At 43.5% G+C, this 25,503-nt stretch overlaps 1 protein-coding gene across 4 annotated transcripts in view; it reads right to left on the reverse strand.

Moving 5' to 3' along the window:
• Window positions 1-1,306: 1,306 nt before the first annotated feature.
• Window positions 1,307-25,503, reverse strand: part of gtf2ird1 (GTF2I repeat domain containing 1) — a 33,504-nt gene continuing 9,307 nt past the window's right edge. For 3 of the 4 annotated variants that reach the window (XM_018742080.2, XM_018742081.2, XM_018742082.2), the window contains 25 exons: window positions 25,309-25,450; window positions 23,724-23,900; window positions 22,047-22,230; window positions 21,321-21,616; window positions 18,511-18,606; window positions 14,515-14,598; window positions 13,754-13,937; window positions 12,856-12,881; window positions 11,492-11,618; window positions 11,259-11,302; window positions 11,022-11,102; window positions 10,171-10,257; window positions 8,470-8,523; window positions 8,292-8,357; window positions 7,527-7,710; window positions 7,185-7,246; window positions 6,659-6,727; window positions 6,032-6,299; window positions 5,818-5,846; window positions 5,600-5,647; window positions 4,663-4,740; window positions 4,327-4,519; window positions 4,112-4,149; window positions 3,543-3,652; window positions 1,307-3,382 (listed from right to left, as the gene is read on the reverse strand). In XM_018742080.2, coding sequence (XP_018597596.1) covers window positions 3,284-3,382; window positions 3,543-3,652; window positions 4,112-4,149; window positions 4,327-4,519; window positions 4,663-4,740; window positions 5,600-5,647; window positions 5,818-5,846; window positions 6,032-6,299; window positions 6,659-6,727; window positions 7,185-7,246; window positions 7,527-7,710; window positions 8,292-8,357; window positions 8,470-8,523; window positions 10,171-10,257; window positions 11,022-11,102; window positions 11,259-11,302; window positions 11,492-11,618; window positions 12,856-12,881; window positions 13,754-13,937; window positions 14,515-14,598; window positions 18,511-18,606; window positions 21,321-21,616; window positions 22,047-22,230; window positions 23,724-23,900; window positions 25,309-25,450 — 2,826 coding nt within the window. In that variant the 3' untranslated portion in view covers window positions 1,307-3,283. The remainder of the gene's footprint in view (window positions 3,383-3,542; window positions 3,653-4,111; window positions 4,150-4,326; window positions 4,520-4,662; window positions 4,741-5,599; window positions 5,648-5,817; window positions 5,847-6,031; window positions 6,300-6,658; window positions 6,728-7,184; window positions 7,247-7,526; window positions 7,711-8,291; window positions 8,358-8,469; window positions 8,524-10,170; window positions 10,258-11,021; window positions 11,103-11,258; window positions 11,303-11,491; window positions 11,619-12,855; window positions 12,882-13,753; window positions 13,938-14,514; window positions 14,599-18,510; window positions 18,607-21,320; window positions 21,617-22,046; window positions 22,231-23,723; window positions 23,901-25,308; window positions 25,451-25,503) is intronic. The other variant, XM_018742084.2, reaches the window with a different exon arrangement.

Consider the following 25,503-nt stretch of genomic DNA (forward strand, 5'->3'; position numbering starts at 1 on the left):
TATAAAAGAATAACGGTGTCCCTTTTCTCTCTCAGGTGCGCTTCATACACCATCTGAACTTGCAGAAAGGTCTGATCGACCTTAAAGTTAGAAAGTTGAACTAATTGGAAAGGGGGAAAACACCGTTTCATAGCACTGTACCTTCCTTTAGCTGATGCAAACCAACTCGCAGCGTTGGGCTGCTTCCATGGATCTACCCGTTTATACAGCTGTTTAATTTTTACCGTTTCAGCTGAGGGCAAGTACCTTGATCAAGAGCACTACAGCAGGAGGTGGGATCTAATCTGGGTCAATTGCAATGCGGCAGCTCTAACCACTACTCCACCTGCTGTCCACATGCTAAAGAATATTATCCGCTCTCGCAAATCCAGAAAGGAGCAGATGCAGTTTGAGGCGTTTCCCTTCACTTTTTTTTTTTTTTTTTTTTAACTTAACTTACTCATCCAAAAGCCAGTCTACTATAAGGTGAAGAATGTTTCTCTTTGTACACTTTTTTCTTTCCAGAAATCACGTATAAGGCAACGGGCTTACGATTGTCACATGACTTTCTGCTGGATAAAATTTTCATTGCATTGTCTCCATTTCCGAAGACTCATCATTCTTTATACCCTGCGATGTCCTACCTGTTCCTGCTCCGCGTCCAATAAATTTCTGCACAACCAATACAGCCAAAGTATATAAAAATGCAAGGCAACACATTTTATTTCAAAGGCCTAAATGGCATTAAGGTACAGCATAGAAATATTGGTGTATCCAGAGAGACAGTCATGTACAGGATAACATACACCATTCACCTTTTTTTTTTTTAAAATCAAATTACATTCATATTGACATTTCCTTAATATGACTGGTTACAGTTTGAATATGCTACGAAAATAGGGAAAAAAAGAAAAAAAACTTATAGGGAAGAATAAAAATATGATTATTTGTCTGAGATATAGGAGGGTGCAGTGGGTTGGACCAGGATCCTGCTCTCCAGTGGGTCTGGGGTTCGAGTCCCGCTTGGGGTGCCTTGCGACAGACTGGCGTCCCATCCTGGGTGTGTCCCCTCCTCCTCCAGCCTTACGCCCTGTGTTACCGGGTAGGCTCCGGTTCCTCGCGACCCCGTATGGGACAAGCGGTTCTGAAAATGTGCGTGTGTGTCTGAGATATGGTGATGCCCCCTTATTTATGAGGTTACACTTGTACTGCATATATCCACAGACAGAAGTTATCCACATCCAGCTGATAATGAATCCATCAATAACTGTTTGAATTTCCTGTCAAATTACAAACTGTAGCTGTTGATGTGGTCAAAGGTATGCTACAAAGTTTTTTTTTTTTTTTTTTTTTGTGAAAGAAAAAGGTCTGGTAGACACACTTTTCAGACATTTAATTTGTTAACTCGGTGAATTCCGCAAAACATTACGTTTCACATCCCTGCAAATAAACAGCACGCGTCCCCAAATAAATAAATAAATAGTCATACACACATCTGAAAGTGTAAATCCGGAGTATTACTATAGACAAAAATCACGACAACTATGTTATCCAGCATCCGCATCATTTAAAAAAAAAAAAAAAAAAAAAAAAAAGGCGTTTTGTGTCTGAAAAGTAATTGACCTACAAGGTCTGACCTTTTCCTCTACAGCAGAGAAATACACTGTTAGAGTCCTCTTGCAGTGATCCAGGCAAAAGGACCCTAAGAAAATAGCAAATAGTTGTTGTAACAGGAAAGGAGAGGGGGAGGAAAAAAAAAAAAAAAAAAAAAGTTTGAAAGGGAGCATTTCGGATTTGGAACTCCATTAACTAAACTGCATATAATATACCACACGTCCAGCAGGTTGTCAGAAAGCCTGTGTAAATTAGTGTTTTAAGCACAGAGCTACAGTTTCATCTTCTTTTTACAACAGTAAAACAGCAAACAAGCGTGTGTCCATCAAACCCATTATGTAAAGGTTTATTCTAGTATTTTTTTTTTTTTGTGCCCTGTTGAAAAAATCCTCACGAACGAGCCTTCTTTTGACCGCAAGCACTTAAGCACTTAGCCTATACATTTGGCCTCTGTTCCATTGTCATAGGTGGGTTTTGTAGTGAAAGCGCTCTATAGAGACGAGCACCGGAAGCTGTGACTATACAAAAAGCCCGCATATATTTTTCGTCCTCTTTTCTTTAATACATTTCAGTGTCGTGTCAGCAGGGAAAGTGATGCAGCGACCGTTTCGAAGCAGATATTTAGCGCAAGTGCCGAATAAGCGGAAGAAATGCGCTCGGCCAGGTGCCTCCGACAAATGAGATTTGATCTCAACGGGATTTAGCTGGCAAAATAAATTATAATAAATAAGATTGTATCATCACGTTAATCGATTGGGCAAAGGAGAACTTTCGCAGTAATGTTAACACTTCCCACATGCCTGATGTTACACAAAAGCGTCGACAAAATGACAAGCCCACATATGACATGAAATCGTTCATTTTGAGAACGTGCCGATTTTATAGCGAGGGTGTTGCACGCTCAATATTGTGCGGTGACAAAAGTAAAACAAGCAGTAAAAAACACATGGGTGTCTCAATACATATGAAGGAAGGAAGGATATATAGAGGAAATGTGAGAATATAATCAAGGATATTTATGGAATCAAGACAATTCATAAATGCTTAATAAATGACTAAATGCTGCAATCCCACCTCTGTTTAAGTCATGCGTGTTGAAAACAAAAAGTAGCCTATGCATTGTACCTATGATATATTGTTTTACTCTATTAGAGAGGCATCTGGATATTTTGACTACATTTGGCATTGTGACATTTTCACTATACATGATCGCAAATATAGTCAAACTGATTGTTAGGGAAAAGAAATTATAATTAATCCCAAATATTATAATTGGGGGGGCGCGGTGGTGCAGTGGGTTGGACCACAGTCCTGCTCTCCCGTGGGTCTGGGGTTCGAGTCCCACTTGGGGTGCCTTGCGACGGACTGGCGTCCCATCCTGGGTGCGTCCCCTCCCCCTCCGGCCTTACGCCCTGTGTTGCCGGGTAGGCTCCGGTTCCCCGCGACCCCGTATGGGACAAGCGGTTCAGACAATGTGTGTGTGTGTGTGTATTATAATTAGCCATGTGCATGTGCTGATTATCTGCCAAACATGGGATGCCCAAAAAGACCATTTTAGGAAAACCCACTGAAATACAGTGACAGCTGTTTAAAAAAAAAAAAAAAAGAAAGGAAAAAAAAAAAAAACTATTCTGGGCCCTAGTCATAAATATTGGACTGACAAGACATACTACTCCATGTTCCCTCCATTTCAGCGGATATTTGGTGGATCTGCTAGTATTTGTGTTTCCCAAGAGCTTTTCCCAGGCACATTTACTCCACTGTAATCCACCATGTACATAGGCCATTGCTGTAGAAAGACAACAAAGACAATTAATGACATAATTTCTGCAACATTTACATTTGAGCAAGTAAAATGTGGATATTCTGAGTAATGCATTTAAGGCTTCTTTTTCTAGAGCAGTGTTGCCATTTCGGGAAAGCACTGGTCCATGGTTCATGCTGCTTACCATCACAGGAATCTGATTGGTGGATACGCTAGACTCCGCCCCACAGGTCATCACATGACCACTCTCAGGGGCCCTTTTACGTTTGCGCCGGCTGCTGGAGCCTTCCTTCCCTGAATATAAACGTAAAAATAGATGTAGTACTAGAAATTCAAACCTACAATCTGCAGAGTTGGCTACATTGTGGTGGAATGCATTCCCTCTGTGTCTCAGAACTGCTGAATCCCTTTTAGCATTTTGTAAGAATCTCAAAAACCCACTTGTCTCCTGATCTCCTAATGTCATCATAAAGTTGTACCACACTGTCTATTAGTCAGCTTTGTATTTCTCGTGACAGTACATGCAGCTACTCGAGTCGTAAGTCGCATTACAGAAAAGCATTTGCTCAGCGAATAAAAGTAATAAATATAAATTCCATGCCACTTAAGTGTTTCAATGAGTCATCAATTCCTAAGGTTATTCATGTCTTTCGCTTCATGACACCTGTCATATGCCACATTGGCTTAACAGTTCCGGATAAGAGTGAATAAAAAGATAAATTTGTAAATTTGTCAAACATATATTGAGCTCACCTGTAGTACATGTTTGGGTGCAAATTTCTGCAAAAGGCCTGTATACAATTAAAAAATATACATATTTATCAAACTGACCATCTTTTCATTCTGCATTTAATCAATATCTCAATATGCAACTACAAAACTTTTAATAAACATTCTTCTGGTTATTTACATTAAAAATATAGTTATGCAACGTGCACAACCGGTACGTGGGCCACACAGAAACTCACTGTAGCTGGCTCTTGATTTTTATGGTGATGCTGTCCCGTGCCTGAAGGATCTTCTCCAAACGGGAGATGTCGTACGTGTTTGGGTTGCGGAAGGGGATGTTGTCCGGGAGCCCAGAAACTTCCACGGAGTCTGGACTACCGCGGATCAGCTTGTACGGCACCAGGACAGAGCGATCCAGGCCAAGAGCTTCTCCTAAAGAGACATTGTGAGTTGCAGAAGATTCAATATTCGTGCATAAAAAGACGTTTTCAGGCAACGATCGCCCAGCGACGAAAATCGGCTACAAGAAACTCGACAGAAATTCAGCTTTGAAGGGCAGTAAGTGGACAACTGACCATACTTCTTGTTGAAGAGTTCTTTAACTTGTTCTCGGAGGATCACCTTCTCTCCCATGCGATTGATCTCTTCTTCATCTGCCAGTCGTGGAAAAGAGAGACAGCGGCTCTAACACGCTGTGGCCAGATGAGCCAGCGGACTGGATAATCACAGATTGGATAATCTGGACTCTATCGCATACAGGTGGTCCTCGATTTAGGACGGGGTTCGGTTCCGACGACCCTGCCGTGAGCCGACTTCGGCCTAAGTTGCGAACCTCCTTACGCAAAGCATAAGGATATACAAAACATGCGTTTTTCACTGATTTCACACATTATTCACGTCGAAATAATACTAATATAAAACGGTATTTTAAACACAGTACAGTGTTATAATTACATATTCACGCTGCACTATTGCCTTCAATTTCATTTCTAAATCTGTTGTCTTTTGCGTTTTCTTCACGGCAACATTCACCGTTTCACTAGCTACCTTTTAAATAAAGAGTAACCTACAAGTTTCGCAGTGCGACCGATATTAGGCACCCAAAAGTATCTGAGAGCCAAGCAATAGCAGATATGGTGTCTTGTAGCAGCACAGCAGCCAAAGCTACCGCGACCGAGCGGTCGTTTGTTAGACATTACGAGCAAATATTGGGACCCGAATAATACCACGTTAAAGGGACAGCTGTCGCAAGTCCGGGTGGACTTAAATCGCGTATGTTGTAAGTCGAGGGCTACCTGTATTTTCTTATTGGTTTTCTCTGGGTAATTTAATTGTTCATGGCATTTTTGGAACAGGATACAACAGCAACGGGATCCTTCCAGAAAACTTTAAGTCGTGAGCTACTTTATTAACTATACTATCTATCATATTAATACATAATTATCATTGGTACTTAGTGAAAATATTAAAGATTACTTTGATTGTAAGCTGGTAAATGTGTTGGATACTCACCACTTATTGAGGCATAGGCCTTCTTTAACAAGGTGATCCGCCGAGGTGCTAAGACACAAATAATGTATTGGATGAACATCCGTCGCTAGGCGTTAATTATTCTCCATGGCAACCAGTTCATCTTCTGTATATCAAGCTATAACGCTAATATCTAACAAGCTGTCTTCGTGAAAACTGTTAATCACAGCCCACAGAGCTCTTATTCAGGTTTGACCTACCTGGTTTGGGAATAAGCCCTTGGAAAGGCCTGTGAAAGAATTTAAAAAACAATCATGAGGTTCCAGTTGCAGTTTTGAACTTTACTTGTATGATTGAACTGTGCAGTGTAATATGGTCTGCTGTACATGACAACATGCGGAGAATATTGGCATACTGAGTGAGAAGCAAACAAAAAATAAATTAATAAAACACCCAGATCACGGCGTGCTCCACCTGGTGATGGTGAAGCAGATCTTGTCGGCCACAGCCAGGATCCGCTCCAGGTTCTGGGACCCGAAGGTGCATGGCTTCCTGAAGGGTATGCCTGGGGGTAGGCCCTCGATGATCACGGAGCCGGGGTTACTCTTGATCCGCTTGTATGGCACCTGGACCGGGTACTTAATGCCAAGCGCCTCGCCGTATTTTCTGTTAAACAGGTCTTGGACTTGTTCTCGTAGGGTGTTGGCCAAGTCAATTCTGGACAGCTTGGCCTCTAAACTGTCTGTGGAAAAAAAATGATAATAAATGACAAGATCCTCATTTCTTCCACTCTTACACGAAGTTGATTCGCTGGTCGATCGTGTTACGGACAGTTGAGTCACAAACTTTTTAAGATACAACGATTTTCAACTTATCTGTTTAATTTTAAATGGCGTTTTACTAACCGTTGGGTACGAGCGCCTATTTCAGCTCACTTCCGCTCCATTATAATCTTAGGGACCACCATCGTATATGCAGTGAGTCGTTAAGCGAAACGTTGTTAAGTGGTGCACGACTATACTTTGCACTTATATTTGTTGATCGGTTGTTACTGTGTATCTGAATATGGATTTTATGTGGAAAACACTTGGCTTGTCTTACCAGAGTAACCGGGTCTTTTCGATGCTGTCCCAGTACCTTCTAATATGTTATCTTTGGAGTCTTGGTCTGCTGATGGAGAAACATGGATATTTTGGTACAGACCAGTACTACTACTACAATTACTAGTAGCACTAATACACACATACACATACACCAAGCAGGGTCGTGGCGAGCCGGAGCCTAACCCGGCAGCACGGGGTGCAAGGCTGGAGCGGGGAGGGGAGGGGAGGGGAGGGGACACACCCAGGACAGGACACCAGTCCATCGCAAGGCACCCCAAGCGGGACTTGAACCCCAGACCCACCCGAAGAGCAGGACCCGGTCAAACCCGCTGCGCCACCGCACCCCCTATAATACTAATAATAACTACTAATTATTATTATGCCCAACTTGTAATGATCACCTTTGTTCTTTCATTGGATTTTATTCATTGTGGAAAATATTTTAAATGTAAAAAAAGGTCCTATTTATATGTCTGTAAGCGCTCCTGATTTTGGCTGTGGATAAGATGACAAGGTTTACCCACTTGGATTAGAGGCAGGAAGGGGAGGAGCTTCCTGCTTCACTGAATCGGTTAACAGTTCTGGTCTAGAAAGAGGGGGGGAAAAAAAGCACATTAATGCCTTTATTCAATGTCGCACTTTGAAACAGATTCATTCTGGAAGGAAAATGTAAATACTAAAATTCTCGGCAACGGCACCAGAGCTCAACGATATCGCAACGCTGCAAACTAAGCGTATTGCAGACTAATCGGTGTTACAATATTGCAAGGTAAGCTTTGCTGTGCTGTACTGTAAAATGGCAAGGCGCCTGCAATTTCTTGAATTTCACCTTCATTCATAACGCATAAAGCAGCGCCGCTCCCCACCTCTTGATGACAAAGTGGATTTGGCCGCTGGCGGCGAGGATCTTGCGCAGCTTCGCCGCGCCGAAGCAGCTGGGCCGGCGGAAGGACATGCCCTCCGGGAGACCCACGACACACAAGTCTTCGGGGTACATCTGGAACTTGGAGTAGGGCACCCTGCTGGGTTCTGGGAGGCCCAGTGCCTCAGCTGTAGTTGGGAGAGACCCCCCGCAAACGGTCACACATGAGGAGGCACCATTTAGAGTATAAGCAGGTACAATTGCGGTGAAAGACGAGGAGCATCCCTGATCTTGTACCCTTGAGTAAGACACGGTCATTGCCCGGTCACTGTCAGGGTTACGGACCAAAAACATTTTCTGCAAACCACGAGGCCTGCCCTGCGAGGTCCGTTGACCGGCACCAACCCAGATCAATAGTTGGGAAACGGCGACATACAGTGCGGCTTGAAAGTACGCGAACCCCTCGCGTGCCTTAGTTTTTGAACAGAATTACTTAATGAAAAGCAGCCTTTCTCATCTGACATAATCATAATAGCTGCGTAATTACCAGTTGCATAAGCTGATTTTTGCAGGTGCAAAACATAAACGAACCCCAATTTGAACTGGTTAAATCAAGTGGATAAATAGAATCGGGCGTGTAAACAATACTCAATTATTCATCGTATTCATTGATTATTTTAATTGACTCAGGTAATGACTGTATAATTGTTAGGAAAACGTTTTTCTATAAATGCAGAGGGCTTTCGGCGGACTCGGAGAAAAGACTTACCGTACTTTGCATTAAACACGCTCTCGACCTGCTTGCGGAGGCGAAGGATCATTTCCCCGAGGTCCTCTGAAGAACACAACATGGACCATCATGGACAACATGACCTGGTATCGGTGTTCTTCACCGAACGAACGAGGGCTGAACGACACCCGTGTTTCAGGGATGTTCTGCGTTTTACCTTCTACGGGTCTCTTAGGGAGATGCGGTGCTGCTTTCGGCGACACCGCGTCGGCTGAAAGGAAGAACGCAGCGTTTAAGCAGCGTACACTGCGTCGCATCGGAAAAGATTTCAACTTGTGGAAATCGTCAAGAGGTCCAGCTGCCGGTTAAAAAAGTCCCGCAGCAAAGGATGCTTTGCTGCGTCGCAGACGTAATTCAACATGTCGCAACTTACCAGCTCATCCATGTTGCCAAATTGTGATTAAAAAAAAAAACATTTCAAATCACAAATTAAACTACAGAGAGTTTAATATGAACACCTGAATTTACATATTGCCTTATTGCCTAAAATTTCCATTTCTTGCCATGGGTTTTCCCTCCTGATCCAACTTCCGGATAAAATTTTCGGCTGTGGACAAAACAACTACGTCCACTGGTAACCGTACGTTTCAGAAACGTAAAAATTTGGTTTTTTTTTTTTTTTTTTGCTCCCATCTGTATAAAGAAACAGGATATCCTCAAGTGTTCTTATTAACTTCGCACTGACATTTCGGGGCGGGGAAAAAAAAAAAGGGACGTGGGTTTGGGACTTCGGTTCTCTAAATCTACCAGGCTGGGTGTGGGGCATTCTGAAAGGAGTCCAAAGAATGAAACACAGCGTGAGTGAGCGGTGCAAGCCATCTCTACATGGCGTCTGAGTCGGGATTTGGGCTGATGAAACCCTCACGATGCAGCTAAGTCCTAAAGAACTGATATACACTGGTTTACATTTAATTTCACTCATTTATCCTACAGTTTTCTCCCAAGCGCGTTACAACGCCAAGCTATCTACACAGATTTACCTATTCGTACGGCAGGGTCATTTTTACTGGAGCAATTTAGGGAAATACCTTGCTCAAGGGTACTTTTGGATGCTGGGATTCAAACCCAGGTCTTGTAACCACTGCAATGTGCGCTTTGCAGCTGATTATCGTTATTATTTATTATTGGCATGCACTGTTCGTTGACTGTGACGTTTAAATCTGGCTTTCACACGTAAAAGAAAGTAACCCTAAAATACAAAAACGTCCTGTTGCAAATGCACACCTTTTTTAGCCGTACACAAGATTACGCGTCAAAATATGAAGAATGAAAGAAAAAGTCTGCTCTCGAGAAGTAGGCTTGACCCTAAAACACAGTACGATGTGGGTTATTTAGCACAGCTCCTAAGAAGCAAGATTCCATCAATTTTTAGCCCCAAGCCTCCCATTTTTATTGAATTTAGATTTATAGAGCTGTATAATCACAAGTCAAGCTTAACGTCTTCAAAGATGTTCAGCAAAATAGTCATTTTAAAATAAAATCTTCTACAAACACGTTCTCAGAGGTAAGTGTATAAATATCTCAATATGCTAAAATATAGTGAGGTTAAAAAAAAAAAAAATCTGCAGTTGATAAAAGTGGGACAGCTGGAGGTGGGTAAATATTGATGGTGCTTTTGCAGAAAGAGCAGGTCACCCTTGATGCGGAGAAGGGGCAGAAACCGTGTGGGATTCTGGGATTTGGGGCTCTAGAGAAATCTCGGAGATGGGATTTTGGGCAAGGAGGGAAGTATCTGCGAAAAGAGTCCATACGTGTGTGAGTAACGAGCCTCCCTAACAGAGGGAGGGAGACCGCTGGCCGGGGCCTCAGGGCGCCGCTGTGTCCTGGCGAAGCAGAGGGGCAGCGAGGCCACAGTTACCTGCTAGGAGCTCAGGGGGACGTCGCGTGTCGGGGACCGCGGCGTCGGCCGGAGACTCGCCCGACTCCTCCGCAGTGACACTGGCATCTGCGAGAATAGACAAGGTTGCACATAGTTGAGAAACTTGAATTTAGAGCCAAATATTAATAATAATAAATATGAATTAATAAGAAAATTCATCAGTTCCTAAGCAAATAAAGAACCGAATATCAATACACGGCAATAAAGCAAAAACACCGCATTTCATTCAAATTTTCCAATTCCAAAAACTACATGATTGAAACAGAAAGACTGCTTCTTCCATCAGGCTGATTGTCTGAAGGTTACAAAATCAGCAGTAATTTTCTGCAATAAAAATTATTTATTTACTTACATTACTTCATTTAGCAGACGGTTTTCTCCAAAGCGACTTCCACTGAACTCTATTTAGTGTCATGAGCCCACACACTTTATTCACTGCGGTGACTTACACTGCTAGATACACCACTTACACTGGGTCACTCATCCACACATCAGTGGAACACACACTTTCTGTCACACACATACTCGGAGTGACTTAGAGCCGCCAATCAACCTGAATAACACGTCTTTGGACTGTGGGAGGAAACCAGAGCACCTGGAGGAAACCCATGCAGACTCCACATAGATCCCACCTCTCCACAAGACAAGAGTCCTATGGCAGGAGGTGTGATCTGAACCTTGGTCTTCCCAATGCAAGCCAGCAGCTCTAACCACTACGCCACCTGCTGCCCCATGTTAATTTAGTTAATATAAACCTAACTTACAATGTGATTTCTATCTTAAGGCCGCAGGATCCTGCTGCATGTCTGACAGGTGTGCAAAGGGCTCACCTGGTACCGTCACTTGAATGATTTCTCCATCTGGTGGCTCGGTTTTAATCTTTTTCAACGGGACGCAATCTCCGGAAGGCCCTGGAAAAGGGAGCAGGTGTCAAGCGCGGCAGCAACTGGAACGCAACGCTGCTGGTGTATTCAAACCGCAGTACCTCGATTTCAGGTGTGCGCGTGTGCAATATTCACAGGTAACAAGGCACTGTGAAGCGCAGACTGTAAAACAAAAGTTTTAACCTGCTTCGCTGTCAGCCAAGGGGCTCACGCAAGTGCTGGTGGATCTGGAAGAACACAAAAGGGCACAAGGTCAACACAATTTCATTTTGAGAACGGGAATTTCCGTTAAAGCTAAAACGATGGCGATGGATCTGTTTGCTGTAAAATTTTTAAAAATCCCATTTCATCGGGGTGCTGGTAAAGAATGCACGCTCCGCCAGCGCCCCGCAGGAGAACCTAAGCAGTAGCCTGACCTGCTGCTGTGAGCGTTGTTGGCCCCTTCTAGTGAGACCGGCTGCACCCCTGCAGTCTCTGGGAAACCATCCTCCGAGGGGGACACCGTCTCTGATTTGGCCTCCTCCTTGGGCATCTTCCCAGCCGCTAAAGAGACAAAACACCAGAAGTCAAATCACGAGCCGTAGAGATTTTATCTGCATTGGAGCCACTGCATGGACCCATTTCTCTTTTGATCTCCTAACTGCAGCTCAGTATTAGCTCTGATATGATGGAATGAGCTCCCTCTCTCCCTCAGAACTGCTGAATCCCTCCTTGTATGCAAGAAGAGCCTCAAAATGCAGCTGAATGACTATGATTCAACTGACTCTGATTTAACAACCACATCTGCATCTATAACCCCTTATCTTTTGTAGAATTCACTTTTGTTTACTCGGAGTTGTAAGTGTCTGCTAAATGGAAAAAACAGAAATGTACCAAAGTAATGCAAGAACACTATGAGTGGGTCCTACTGCTGTACCATGGAGTAGGGTATAATAGCCTAAATCATTGCAGTAATGAACCCAGAGAGAGGAAACAGCAAAACAATTTATGACATTCATAGAAAACAACTCAAAAGTTTGAATACGCTTGGAAACTGGTTTTTGTTCACAAGACGTTCGGGTGACAAGTTTCGTGAGGAAATGAGCTCCTCTGCAACAGTTCCCAGAGCTGCAGAACACCTGCGGGATACTTTTCTTCCACACATTGTGTCCAGTTCATCCCATGCAGCTATTGCTCAGGATGCCCACATGTACTCAAACTTTTGACTGGGCCTATTTATTATTAAGGTATTTCAAAAGGGAAAGAGGAAAATCCAAAACGGTGGCTCCAAAAAGCCATGGATGTGACCCAAATGAGGACTGTGAGGGTTTCTTGAGGGCCACAGACACTCAGAAAATAACATGACACATAATGGATTACTGAAATAGTAATAGGAAAATAGATGAGCATAATATAGCATCCATATATACTGAATATAATAATATCTGAGTGTGTTCACTTCGAATACTCGTGCACTGGTAAGTAACACTTTTCTGAATGTGATAGAACAGATAGCACTGTGATTTTAGTGTTCTGAGCTTAATTACCGAATGTGCTTTTTATTCGTTAATTATTTTTAGTGAAATGAAAAATTCTGATTTTTACGCATTCGTAACACGATGTATCAAAAATAACTGGTCACCAATAGTGCGTGTGGCAGCCCTTAAGCTTCCCAGTCCAAGACAGGACTGTACTAAGGGTTGCGACCCAAAACATTTGAGAACCACCGAAATGGGGGGGGGGGGGGGGGGGGGGGGGGGGGGGGAGTATACCGTAGTTCGAAAGCCTTCAAAGGTGTTACCTGTAAAAATCCTCTCGTCAAACATCCTGTAAGAAAAGAAATAGGTTGAGTGCAGTAATTGCATGTCACACACAGAACCCCAGGTCCCCACACTCCCCCAGTCCCACATTTTCACCCCGATGCCCCGCCCAAGGAGCAAAATCACGAGAGTCCCTCTAGCGCCCTCTAGTTTCAAGTAAAAGCGGAGGAACGCTGTCCCGTCGGAAGCTGGCCAACGGCGGACGCCCTTTGTTATGAAAGCGCAGAGAATGGTCACCATTGTAAAGGAGACAAACATCCCCATTCTATTTCGGGAGCTGCTTCTCCTGCAGTGTTTGTGACTGTTAAGTAAAAAAAAAATACAGCTTCACCAGGGAAACAAAAGGTGGGGGGGGGGGGGGGGGCTGGAGATTTAAGCTCAACTTTAAGACTGAAAGCCAAACTGGGTGTTACAGCCCAAGCGGGTATAAGATGGGAATTTAACATAAAATATTAATGCTCCAACATCGAGGGCGCTATGCTTTGTCCTTAAGTGACACCGTCAGATGGCTCTGTTCATGATTTTATTATGAAATTTCAGCTTTATTGGTTTATTGTTTGACGCATTTGTCCCAGTTTAGAAGAAAAAATAACTGCAGCCCAACTGTATTTAATTACTCCCAAACTTTAATAAAAAGAAGCCTCTCTGCAGGCAAAAATACTCTTGGAACTTCTCTGGCTGCTTATGAAAAACCCGGAACTGGTTTGCTGTTCTTTTTTTTTTTTTTTTTTTTTTAAAAGTACGCATTACCCCGGTAAGGATCCGACTGAGCCGTCTTGCTCATATTAGCGGGAATCGATTTGGTAGGGAATTCATATCTACACGAAAGCCACTTGAGCGCACGACCCGGCTTCGGCGGGACAGCAAGCGCACGTTTACCTCTTTACCACGAAGCGGACTTTGTGTCTCTCCTCCAGGATGCGCTTTAGTTTAGGCACTCCGTACGTGCACGGCCTCTTAAAAGGGATCTTGTCCGGGATCCCGATGATCTCCACCGCCTCTGGGTCACACGCAATCTTCCGGTACGGCACGGGAACCATGTGGTCCAAACCCAACGCCTCAGCTGAAATCAAATGTGGGACGATAGTGAAGGAAGGATATATGGATTTATATGTGTGTGTAATATATATATATAACTTGGGATTCAGTTATTTTTGCACCTGCACTACTTCCATGTTTCTACTACATGCATGATTTCCTCTAATGCAACATATAGAACTGGTCATTACTCACCTATTGTATCAAATGAGAAAGCTGGCTTCCCATTAAATAACCATTTCGTGGTAAAATTATAGAAACACAGAGGGTTCACATACTTTCAAGCAGCACCGCATATATCATATATATGTAAGTATAGACACACCTATATACAAACACTGTACGCACTATATACACATATACATAAATAACACGTGAGTATAGCGTATATGGAATTACAGTACTGCATATGCGCACGCACACACACACACACACACACACACATCCAAGTTAATACTCTACATCCAATATGGGGCTGAAGTGAAGTAACTACTGAGCTTAATTCAAATACTGAAATATTTCTGTATGGTAATATAATAGCCGATGATCTGACACCTGGACGAGGTGAACATGTGGTCTAAAGTAAGGAAGGCTCGTCTTACCATATCGGCTGTTGAACAGGATCTGAACACACTCCCGCAGCGTGTTGATGTCTTCTGTTTCTCGAATGAATGAGTCCCATTTCTCTGTCGCAGCAAAATTCAAGAAACACACAATTAACAACAATGATCGTGACTTATTACTGCCACAGCGCAACCTGAAACCTTAGAGCGGCCAGTATCATCCTGGACTCACTTCCAGACAAAAGTGGGAATTAAAAGTGAATTGCAGATTTATCCTGCAGACAGATCATCTTATGGAACTAATTCAGGAGTTTTTTTGAAGGATCCAACATGAGAACTTCTAGAACCTAAATCACAGCATCTGAGTCTTTGTCCTTATTGACCACACCACCTGCTGCTGGTTACCTGTCATTGGAGGGATGGGATCTGGTGCCAACTGGCTGCGACCTGTCATACTACTCTCACTCACACACACACACACTGTAATGATGACGTATCATGGTGGAGACTAAGGGGTTGCTCCGCCCCCTCGTTGCTGGCTCCCGGGCGCGCAAGCTGATATACGTGGCCGTGTACACCCTTTTGTGCCTCGCACGTTTTGGAGATTGCTTTAATGTTGGTTATTTTATTGTAAGGACAGCTGTGTGAAATATGTTATCCATAGTTTCCCACAAGATATTAAAAAGAAGAGCGTCCTTTTGTCCGTGTCCATCTGGATTTATATACTTTTACGCCTTTCTGGAATCCACGTGAGGATCTGGGCTAACTCATTAGCTTAGCCGGATCGTTACAACACGCACTGTGTGAAACCGCTTGTCTCAAGCGGGGTCACGGCGAGCCGGAGCCTAACCCAGCACCAGAGGGCGCAAGGCTAGAGGGGGAGGTTACACACCCAGGAGGGGACGCCAGTCTGTTGCAAGGCACCCCAAGCAGGACTGGAACCCCAGGCCAACCAGAGAGCAGGACCTGGACAAACCTGCCATGCCACCGCACCCCCACACCCCCGTCATATTACTCACTATCATTAAACGTCACATGTTATGAAAGTACTGGAGAGACTGGTGCTGATACAGCTGAGACCACAGGTTAAATCTAGTCTGGACCCTCTTCGGTTTGCCTATCGGCCTCATGTGGGTGTGGATGATGCCGTCGCCTATCTGCTGCATCGAGCTCATTCACACTTGGATGGTAGTGGCAGCACTGTGAGGATCACGTTTTTTGACTTCTCCAGTGCCTTTAATACCATCCAACCTCTTTTGTTGAGTAAGAAGCTGCTGGGGATGGGTGTCAGCGCATCTACGGTCTCCTGGATCTCTGACTATCTGTCAGGCAGGCCTCAGTTTGTACGGCTGGGGAGCTTCCTGTCTGATGTTTTGGTTAGCAACACAGGAGCGCCACAGGGAACTGTTCTGTCACCATTCCTGTTCACTCTGTACACCTCTGATTTTCAGTATGATACTGAATCATGCCATTTGCAGAAGTTCTCTGATGACTCTGCAGTGGTGGGGTGTATTAGAGATGGACAGGAGTTGGAGTATAAGCACCTGGTGGATAACTTTGTGGAGTGATGCAGCAGGAATCATCTGCTCCTAAATGTCAAGACCAAGGAGATGGTCGTCGACTTTAGGAAGACAAGAACTGCAGTCAGACCCATAAAGATCCTGGGGGAGGAGGTTGAGACTGTTCAGAAATGCAAGTACTTAGGTGTCCACTTGAACAACAGTCTGGACTGGAGGGACCACACTGATGCTGTGTACAAGAAGGGAATGAGCAGACTCTATTTTCTGAGGAAGCTCAGATCTTTCAATGTGTGCAGCAAGATGCTGGAGATATTCTACCAGTCTGTTGTTGCGAGCGCCATCTACTTTGCCGTGGTCTGCTGGGGGAGCAGCATCAATGCCAGAGATGCAGGCAGGGTGAACAAGCTCATCCGTAAGGCCAGTATCACCATTGGACAGAACATGGAGACGTTTGAGTCGGTGAGGAATAGGAGGTCACCGAACAAACTGCTCTCCATCACGGACACTCCTTCCCACCCACTTCACAGCACGCTGCAGAGACAGCAAAGCTCATTTTCTAAAAGACTCATTCAGCTCCGCTGCCGTAAAGAACGGTTCAGGAAATCATTTCTATTGTTCGCAATAACTTTGTACAACAGCTCACCTCTGTGTGACAGATGAACTATTCACCACTATTGTTAGTTCATCTTGTTACTGATTATATTACCGTTTTGTACAACTTGCACTACATACTGTTATAATTTAATATACTTTTTATTCTTTTATTTTTCCAACAGTATACATAATTGCACATATATTTTTATCTTGTATTTTTCCACTTGTTTTATATGTTTTTTAAATATATATTGCAAGTATTTATCTGACTTGTGTTCTGCTGCTGTAACAATTTCCCTTGTGGGATCAATAAAGTATATCTATCTATCTAAACAAATACTGAGTCTCACATACGCTCAATACGTCACGCGTGGAATACACTATCGTAATAAATTAAAAAGGGGTGTGATCGCATGGGATAATGGCCCTCCAAGTGCAATTGTCTATTTGCCTTGCAAATTCAAGTAGCAAAAAAGCAAATTAATAAAACATGGCATCTAATTTTTAAGATTAAGTAATCCTTATTGTTACCAATTTCATTTACAAATAACACTCTAGTACTAAACATTAGAAATGTGAGGCTGATATTAGCAAATGTTACGATGGTTCAACATGATTTTTTCGAAATTACGATGGTGAGCTGGCAACAGAAATGCAGTAGGAACTGTACTTCAAATTTAGAATTTTGATTTATTCCCAGACAAGCGATATGCAGAGCGATACTCTCTCACGATGCTGGTAGCGGCAGCGATCCGCATCTCCCAGTGGGTCACGCGGAGGTGTGTATTAGGTGCGTTAAATGCATTGTCGACTTTTCGAAATTCGATATTTTCGACTTACGATGGGTTTCGCGGAACGCAACCCCATTGTAAGTCGGGGACCACCTGTATAACAGAATTATAATGTGTGCATGTTCATTCATATATTCATTCAAAAGTCGTCGTCGTCAAAACTTTCCCTTTAGTGCTACTGACATCACATAATCATTCCTAATGTTTGTCACCTTCGAGCCACTTTCAACTTACTTTATTACGTACACAATCAATAAACGCTTAATAAAATGGATGTCCCAAGATATATTTAGAGGTAAGGTTATAAAAAATGTTGGCTATGTCGAACACCTTAACTGTAAACTACATTAAAATAAAAAGTCATCTGATATGACTGAAGATGGAAATGTCGCCTCCACAAACCCCTACAGAATACCGATTTTTGACAGACTCATCCAGTAAACTGGTTCGCTGCTCCTCATCTTGCTATTGATCACCAACACAAGGATCTCTTTATTTTTTCTCTCCAACCAACAGAAATTTTATACAACGTGAAGGGAAATTCAATTAAAAATACATTTTAAAAAAAACTGGACATGCATATTTTCAAAAATGAGTAACTCCAATGTTCATAACAAGAGGATCCAGTATAAAGTACAATGCAAAAATAAAGCATCAACATAATAAATACACAGTTTTGACATCCACAGGAGGCATGAGTATCTCTGCCTCCTGTGTCATTGTTTAAATCCGTTGTCCATCTGCAGGGGTGAGATGTGGCTGCTGGAGGGGAAAAAGGCTCCAGCATTTTAACATTTACATTTTCCATTTATTCGTTCAGCTGATGCTTTCCTGTAAAGAAAAGGGCTGACTTAATATGTCTTGATAAAACAAATACTAAAATAACCAGAGGTACTTGCCTCAAGCGTTCAATTGCCCGGTCACCTGAGTGTAACGCATTCACCTTAATTCAATAAGAACCTACCGAAGCGTACTACAAAAACACGCCTTCGATCTAGTTAGATTTATTATTTATTCGTAGACCTTCTGCAGGACAAAGGTAGTATAAACATGAGTAGTAAGGGATTTATCAGATGCTTTTGTCACAAGGCTGTTTGAACAGGAAGATGGAGGCGTCACTAAGCACCAACCTGACTTCTCGTGAACGATGGAGAAGAGTAGCCGCTTGGAGACGTGCAGCCCCGGGGGGCTCTGGCCCACATCTCCTGGGACGCCAAGCCGGTCTCCTGGCAATGCGAAGGAAGCACATTCTCAGTGAGGCCGGAGAAGGCATTGCCCTTTTTTTTTTTTGCCCCCGACCCCCAAACAGCTGAATTCTTCATGCAAAATTCAGATCTATCCATTCATCCCATGTGTTTCTCCAAAGCAACTTAGAATTATTTACCCATTTATACAACTGGGCAATTTTTACTAGAACAATTAAGGTAAAGTACCTTGACCACGGGTACTACAACGACAGGTGGGACTGAAACCTGGACCCGTCGATTCCAAAAGCAGTGACTCTGACCACAATGCCACCTACTGGTAATAAATTATTTTTCTTATGGCAGGCTGGCTGCATACATTAGATGAAATATCCCAGCTCTGTCACAACGAGCGCTCCCATCAGCTCTCCTAGATGCATCTGGCCCATTAGCAGATCTTCATGTTAAAAATAATTGACTCTCCCTGGGGGAGCCATCGCCGTGGCAACGGGTGTTAGGTTGCAAAGCTTGCACTGATAAACAATGTCACCCAAAGACAAGATGATAAAACACACGGTCTCTCTTTCCGATGCAAGAAAAGGAGGTTCAGCAACTTACGGTATCTCAGCAAGTCCAAAAATCTTCGTCTAACAAGCTGATTGGTTTGTATATTTGATTTATAGCAGTTATCGTTCATTTATTTATTTTTAAAAAAGACGCAAGTTGTTCTGCAGTGAATCCTGACAACTCCTGACCCCACATAAATCATAATATATAAAAAAAGTGATAAATGGGATTGCTATTCATTCTTTACAGCCATTCTACAAAACACTTGGCAATGTAAGGAAAAATTACTTTATTATTCATGCACAGTAAATAAGAGGCAAACTGCATCCCCCTTAGCATCCAGGAATGAAACTTCAAGCTCATTTAGGGACTCTGCCTCACTCCAGCGAGTCTTCATGGAATATCTCCTTTTGTTTTAAATGCAAGGCTGTCCTGGGTACTGGATGGATGGACACACACACACACACACACACACACACACACACACACACACACACACACACACACACACACACACACACACACACACACACTTTCTGAACTGCTTGTCCCAAACACAGTCGCGGGAAGCTGGAGCCTAACCCAACAACACAGGGCACAAGGCTGGAGGGGGAGGGGACAGACCCAGGACGGGACGCCAGTCCGTCGCAAGGCACCCCAAGCGGGACTCGAACCCCAGACCCACCGGAGAGCAGGACCCGGTCCAACCCACCACGCCCCCCATCCTGGGTACTGTTACACATTTATTCTAGGAATGCGATAAGAGTTAGAAACGCACTGAAAAGGAGCTCACTCAACCCCTCCAAAAACCTTTCACAAAGACACTGATTTGTCAGCCTCTATATTTTTGTTGAATTACAATCTAAACTGGGTGTTTTTAAGTTACGAAACACAGGCTGATTACTCTACACATTTGGCAAGGACACACATGTGGCCGAGTCAAGTGTCTAACTTGGGCTAGAAAAGTTAGCAGGTGACTGCATGGTAAGACAACTAATTCTGAAATATGTGGACGGGAACCCTTTGAAAGTTCTTAGTGTTACACCAGTCATGCTAATTATAAAATTTAGATCTTACATTACACATGTTGATGTACACCCATTCCTTGGTCTACAGACCTCATTCCTTCCCAGAAAACCACTCATTAAGCAAAAATTCACAAAGTGACATGACAAATACCATTATTTCTTATGGGGAAATTTTTTAACCCATTCCAAGCAGAACTTGGGTCCACCCAAAAATAAATAAATATATAAAATTGAAACCAAAACACACCCAAAAGCCCCAATACCTTAAGAAATATTATTCATACTTTAGAATACGATCATTCTCACGACGGAATACAATTATCAAAATTCCCAACAACAGTTAAACAGTTAATTATAGTAAATAAAATACAGTACGGTACATACATACTAAATATATCTCTGCATGTCTCTGCTCTACACATGTATGCAGTGTAAGTATGGTGAAGAGAAAGGAAAGACTATCAAACAAATTACTAATACAAAAGGTGATTGCTATTTACATTTATTCATCTATACATCTGGGTAATTTCACTGGAGCAATCTAGGGTAAGTACCTTGCTCAAGGGTACTACAGCCAGCAGTGAGATTTGAACCTGCAGCCTTTGGGTCCAAAGGTGGCAGCTCTAACCACTACGGAACAAGCTGCCTATATTTTATCATAAATCAACGTAAACATAATAAACGGGTGAACCAGTAAAGTAAAAGAAAACTGGTAACTAACTCAGCAAACAATCCACATTAATTCGATTTTTAGCATAAACAGTCATAACACACGGTACAAGCTACCACCCTTCAGGGGATATAGCCTATGATCTAATACGGCGTTTGTTCCCATAATGCTCAGCACCTGTGAGATGTTAGCTAAAAACTGCCTTTTAAACAAATGGAACAGGTTTTCATTTTCAAAAATACTGATAGTAAATCAGATTTAAAAGATAAAAAAGTCAACGTGTTCGCAAAAGGGAAACTAAGTGAACGCCTGCAAAACAAATCATTTCTTGATGTGTTTCTGTTTGTGTGTCACTGTGTCCCAGTTTTGCTCTGTTGATAATTGATAAAAATAGATTTAAAAAAAAAAAAAAAAAAAAAAAAAAAAAAAAAACCCACACACACACACACAGAGAGAAAGTGAGATGAGGGGCATCTCAGGAAGCACCATACCGTTGTCGGCACAGTCCTTGGCTGGCGTCACCTTCTCGGCCACCGGGGCCCACGCGCCGGGCCTCTCCTTGGCCAGGCTGTGGAGGGAGGTGGGCTTCAGCTCCAACTTGCCGTCCACGTGGGTCTGGGAGGGTGTGGGCATACCGTACAGGAAGCTGGAGAGCACGGAGCCGCTGGTGGATGCCTCCTGGCCTCCAGGCTTCAGCACGGTGTGGTTGGCGTGGCTTTTGGTGCTGGATGAGTTGTGGTTGAGCTCCACGCAAGTTTTGGCCTCCCGCAACGGCTCCTCTGGGGGTCTGTACATTTACACAAGACAGTTACGAGCCTTCGCTTGATTATTAAATCACTGCGCCAAAAATTCCCTACCAAACGCTAATAAGGCAAAGGATAAACAAGCTACGCGTTATAATTAAAGTGTAGTTTCCACACAACAGTCGCACTAATTTCCCTAACTTCTGGGAAACTGACAAGCAGAAGTATGAGGGAGGCGGCAGGTGGCGTAGCGGTTAGGGCTGCCACCTGCGGACCCAAAAACCCAGGCTGAAATCCCACCACCCGCCGCAGTACCCCTCATGGTACTTACCCTGAACTGATTGGGTAAAAAATTACCCACCTGTTGGGTACTTGATCATGAGATGGTTGGAAGATGCTTTGAAGAAACGTGTCAGCTAGATAAACATGAAAACCAACTTAATGACGGTGTAAAAAAAACCAGGCGGAGGAGACCTTTTGACAGTGAAGCGAATGCGATTGCTCTGCTCCAAGATCTTCATTAAGGTCTTTGTGTCGTACTCAGAAGGCTTCCTCAGGGAGACGCCGTCGGGCAGGCCGTGGACAATCACGGAGCCGAGCTCCTTCGAGATCCAGTCGTAAGGCACGGGCACCAGGCTGCTCTTCCCGACAGCCTCGCCTGCGGGTCGTCACACACATCGGGCGTCAGAAATCGAACCGAGTGCCCGTCGCGATCGCATCTTCGGAACCCGCATAATGCAGGACCGACTCCTTAATCGAGCAGAACCACAGCCTTAAACTTCAACCGCACCACTGATTATTCATAATTGTGTTTTTTTTTACTAATTTTACAGTTTTTCGCAAGCCGTTGTGTATGATCGTACAAGACATAATACACCCGTTCCTCAATTTAAGGCAATTTTTTGTGCCCAAATTCATAAGGTGAAAAACCTCTTGAAACGTCGAAATATGGGAGCTGGAACTCACCCCCAACACTCTAAATGGGTTGTCCACCACTGCTCTAAATATGTGCTTTTTTAAACACAAAATTTAACAAAATATAACAAAAAATAGCAACCACTCAAATGTGAACAAGCACAAAGTGTGTTTTCTCATGAACAACACACCTCCTCTAATGAGACATCATTACTCGCACCTAACGAGACACTTCTTTGCTTGTTTACTCCCACTTCTCGGCGTTTATTTCTTCCAAGAACAATATCGACATTCTTTAAATATACATGAAAATAAACACATATGTAAGTAAGTTTTCAGCTGAGAAAGAAGAGCAATGTATATGAGAAATAACAGCACTGCAACAGGGAAAACAGGGCTGCGAAATGTAAAAACGGTGTGTCGTGGTGTGATCTACGCTCTCTGCTAGCTCTGCTGCACCGGTCACCACACAGGTAATCGAGGACTCATGTTCTGTAACAAAATATTAATCTTCATATACCGTGGGAAGTGCGTACAGTGCCTGGGTGGTGCGAGAGGACGTGGGTTCGATCCCCACTCAGTCTGTGTGGAGTTTGCATGTTCTCCCCGTGTCTCTGTGGGTTTCCTCTGGGTGCTCTGGTTTCCTCCCACACTCCAAAGACATGCTGTTCAGGTTCCCCCATAGTGTGCGAGTGACAGAGAGAGTGTGCTCCACTGATGTATGGATGAGTGACCCATTGTAAGTAGTGTATCTTTGGAGAAACTTGTCTGCTAATCAGAGTAACGTAAAGAAAGTGGCGCATCAACATCAAAAAAAAAAAAAAAAAAAAAAAAAAACACAGGGAAGTCTGTTTGCAACTTGGCTTGTTCATAAATCCAAACCCCCTCATTCATAATCAGTAAAAACTTAGTCATTCGGGTATCCCTTGATTTAGACTCTGCAAAAACCTCAGAAAAGTTATATTTATCAAAGATACAGGGCAGCAGGTTGTGCAGGGCTCAGACTTGCCAACCTGCACTCAAAGGGCCCAGGTTCAAATCCCACCTCTTGCCACAGTGCCATAGAGACAGGTACTTAGTCGATGCCGTGAAATGACCCTGATGTATATGTTAAATGGGCAAATTATTGTGAGCTGCTTTGGAGAGACACCAAAGTGCACACTCTTTGAAAGGGTAGGAAGGCCAGAGCTGAATATGGAACGGAGGAGACGGAGACAGGCTTGCCCATGTCCTTACTGTAAAGCACACTGAAGACCTCCTCCACCATCTTCCGCAGGACAAACACGTTCGAATGCGACTCCGCCGAGGGCCACTGCACCACGTGCCCCGTGTCTTTGCTGGTCTTACCAGCATCGCCATCCTGGGCTTTGGTGTGGGCATTTACCGCAGTCGGCGTCTGCAGACATGGCACTCCTGGAGGAAAGCACAGATTCGTTAGCAAAAACGTCCTCGAAGTCTACTTTGCGGTATGAGAAACAGAAAGCACATCTTACAGTTATACACCCATTCCTCGGTTTCCAAACCTAATTCATGCCTGCAAATTCATTTGTTAGGTCAAAAATTATTTCCGATGGGGGAACAAATCAACTCGTCCCGAGTACGATCCAATTACATCCAAAAATCACTCAAAAACCCCACACGCAATAAGAAATACTATTCCTGTCTCACCAGACAATACGACGATCAGTTACTAAACAATTACAAATATGAATAAAATACAGAAATGTGCATACGCACATCTGTACGTACGAACTGCATGTATTTATATATTTAGGGTATTATGTTGAAAAGAAAGGAATAAATACTAGGAAAAAAATTACAAATATAAAATACTATTGCTATTTATCATATTTATCATCGTAAACATAATAACAATCAAGTTAAATCAAAGAGAGGGCGCCTAGGGAACAATTCTTATTAGTCTGATTTTTAACAGTAAATAATCACAACGTACAGCTCAGAACGCCTCCTTAAGGGAACGCAGGAACTGATCATTTGTTCCTTGCCACGATGCTCAATGCCGGAGGGACATAAACACTGGATTGCTTGGTGCCACATTCGAAACGGAGTGCTGAACCGAAAGAAGTACGTACAAAATCCACATCATCGCGGAAACGTTTATAACAAAAATACTCATTGCAAATCAGGTGTAAATGCATACAGGTGGTCCCCGGCTTACGATGGGGCTACGTTCCGCGAAACCCTCCGTAAATCGAAAATATCGTAAGTCGAAAATGCATTCAAATATACCTAATACACACCTCCGCGTGACCGACTGGGAGGTGCGGATCGCTGCCGCCGCCCAGCATCACGAGAGAGTATCGCTCCGCATATCGCTTGTCTGGGAATAAATCAAAATTCAAAATCCGAAGTACGGTTCCTACTGAACGTCTGTCGCCAGCCCACCATCGTAAAATCAAAATCGGTAGTCGAACCATCGTAAATCGAGGAGCACCTGTGAAGGCAAGTCCCCATAATTTCAATGTTCACAAATCAAGGAAGGGGGGGCGGTATTTGAACAGCACGGCACTTTTACTACATTCATTCTACAACGTGCATTGCAAGAGTTATGCTGGAATTCCAACCAAATATAAGACATTTAAAGATAAAAACAAAACGTCTAAATCTAAACTAAAAACATACGTAAAATGCATCATGTTGTTATCTCTGACCTGCTGCAGCCTAACCTGAGATAAGAAGAGCACAGCAAATGATGCAATGGAGACAAAGTGTGAAGTGCCCCCCCCCCCCCCACACCCCACCATAACATTTTCATAACATTTCATCATTTTCGTTCCTCATTAACATGAAATGACTTAACTGCAAAACTTTTGGAAGTCAGACTGGATTTCCTTCCTGGAGTTGAGGAAGACGCGTCCCTTCTCCGTCCCCACGGCGATCACGCTGTCCTCGTGCACGGTCACGCACGCCACCTCGGCGTTCAGCTTCGACATGGCGGTGCACTGCGGAGGCGGGTCAAGGAGGCAGAACGGGGCCGTAAATCAGGGGATCGAGC

Source organism: Scleropages formosus, chromosome 25 (assembly GCF_900964775.1).
Source record: "Scleropages formosus chromosome 25, fSclFor1.1, whole genome shotgun sequence".
NCBI classification, from domain to species: Eukaryota; Metazoa; Chordata; class Actinopteri; order Osteoglossiformes; family Osteoglossidae; genus Scleropages; species Scleropages formosus.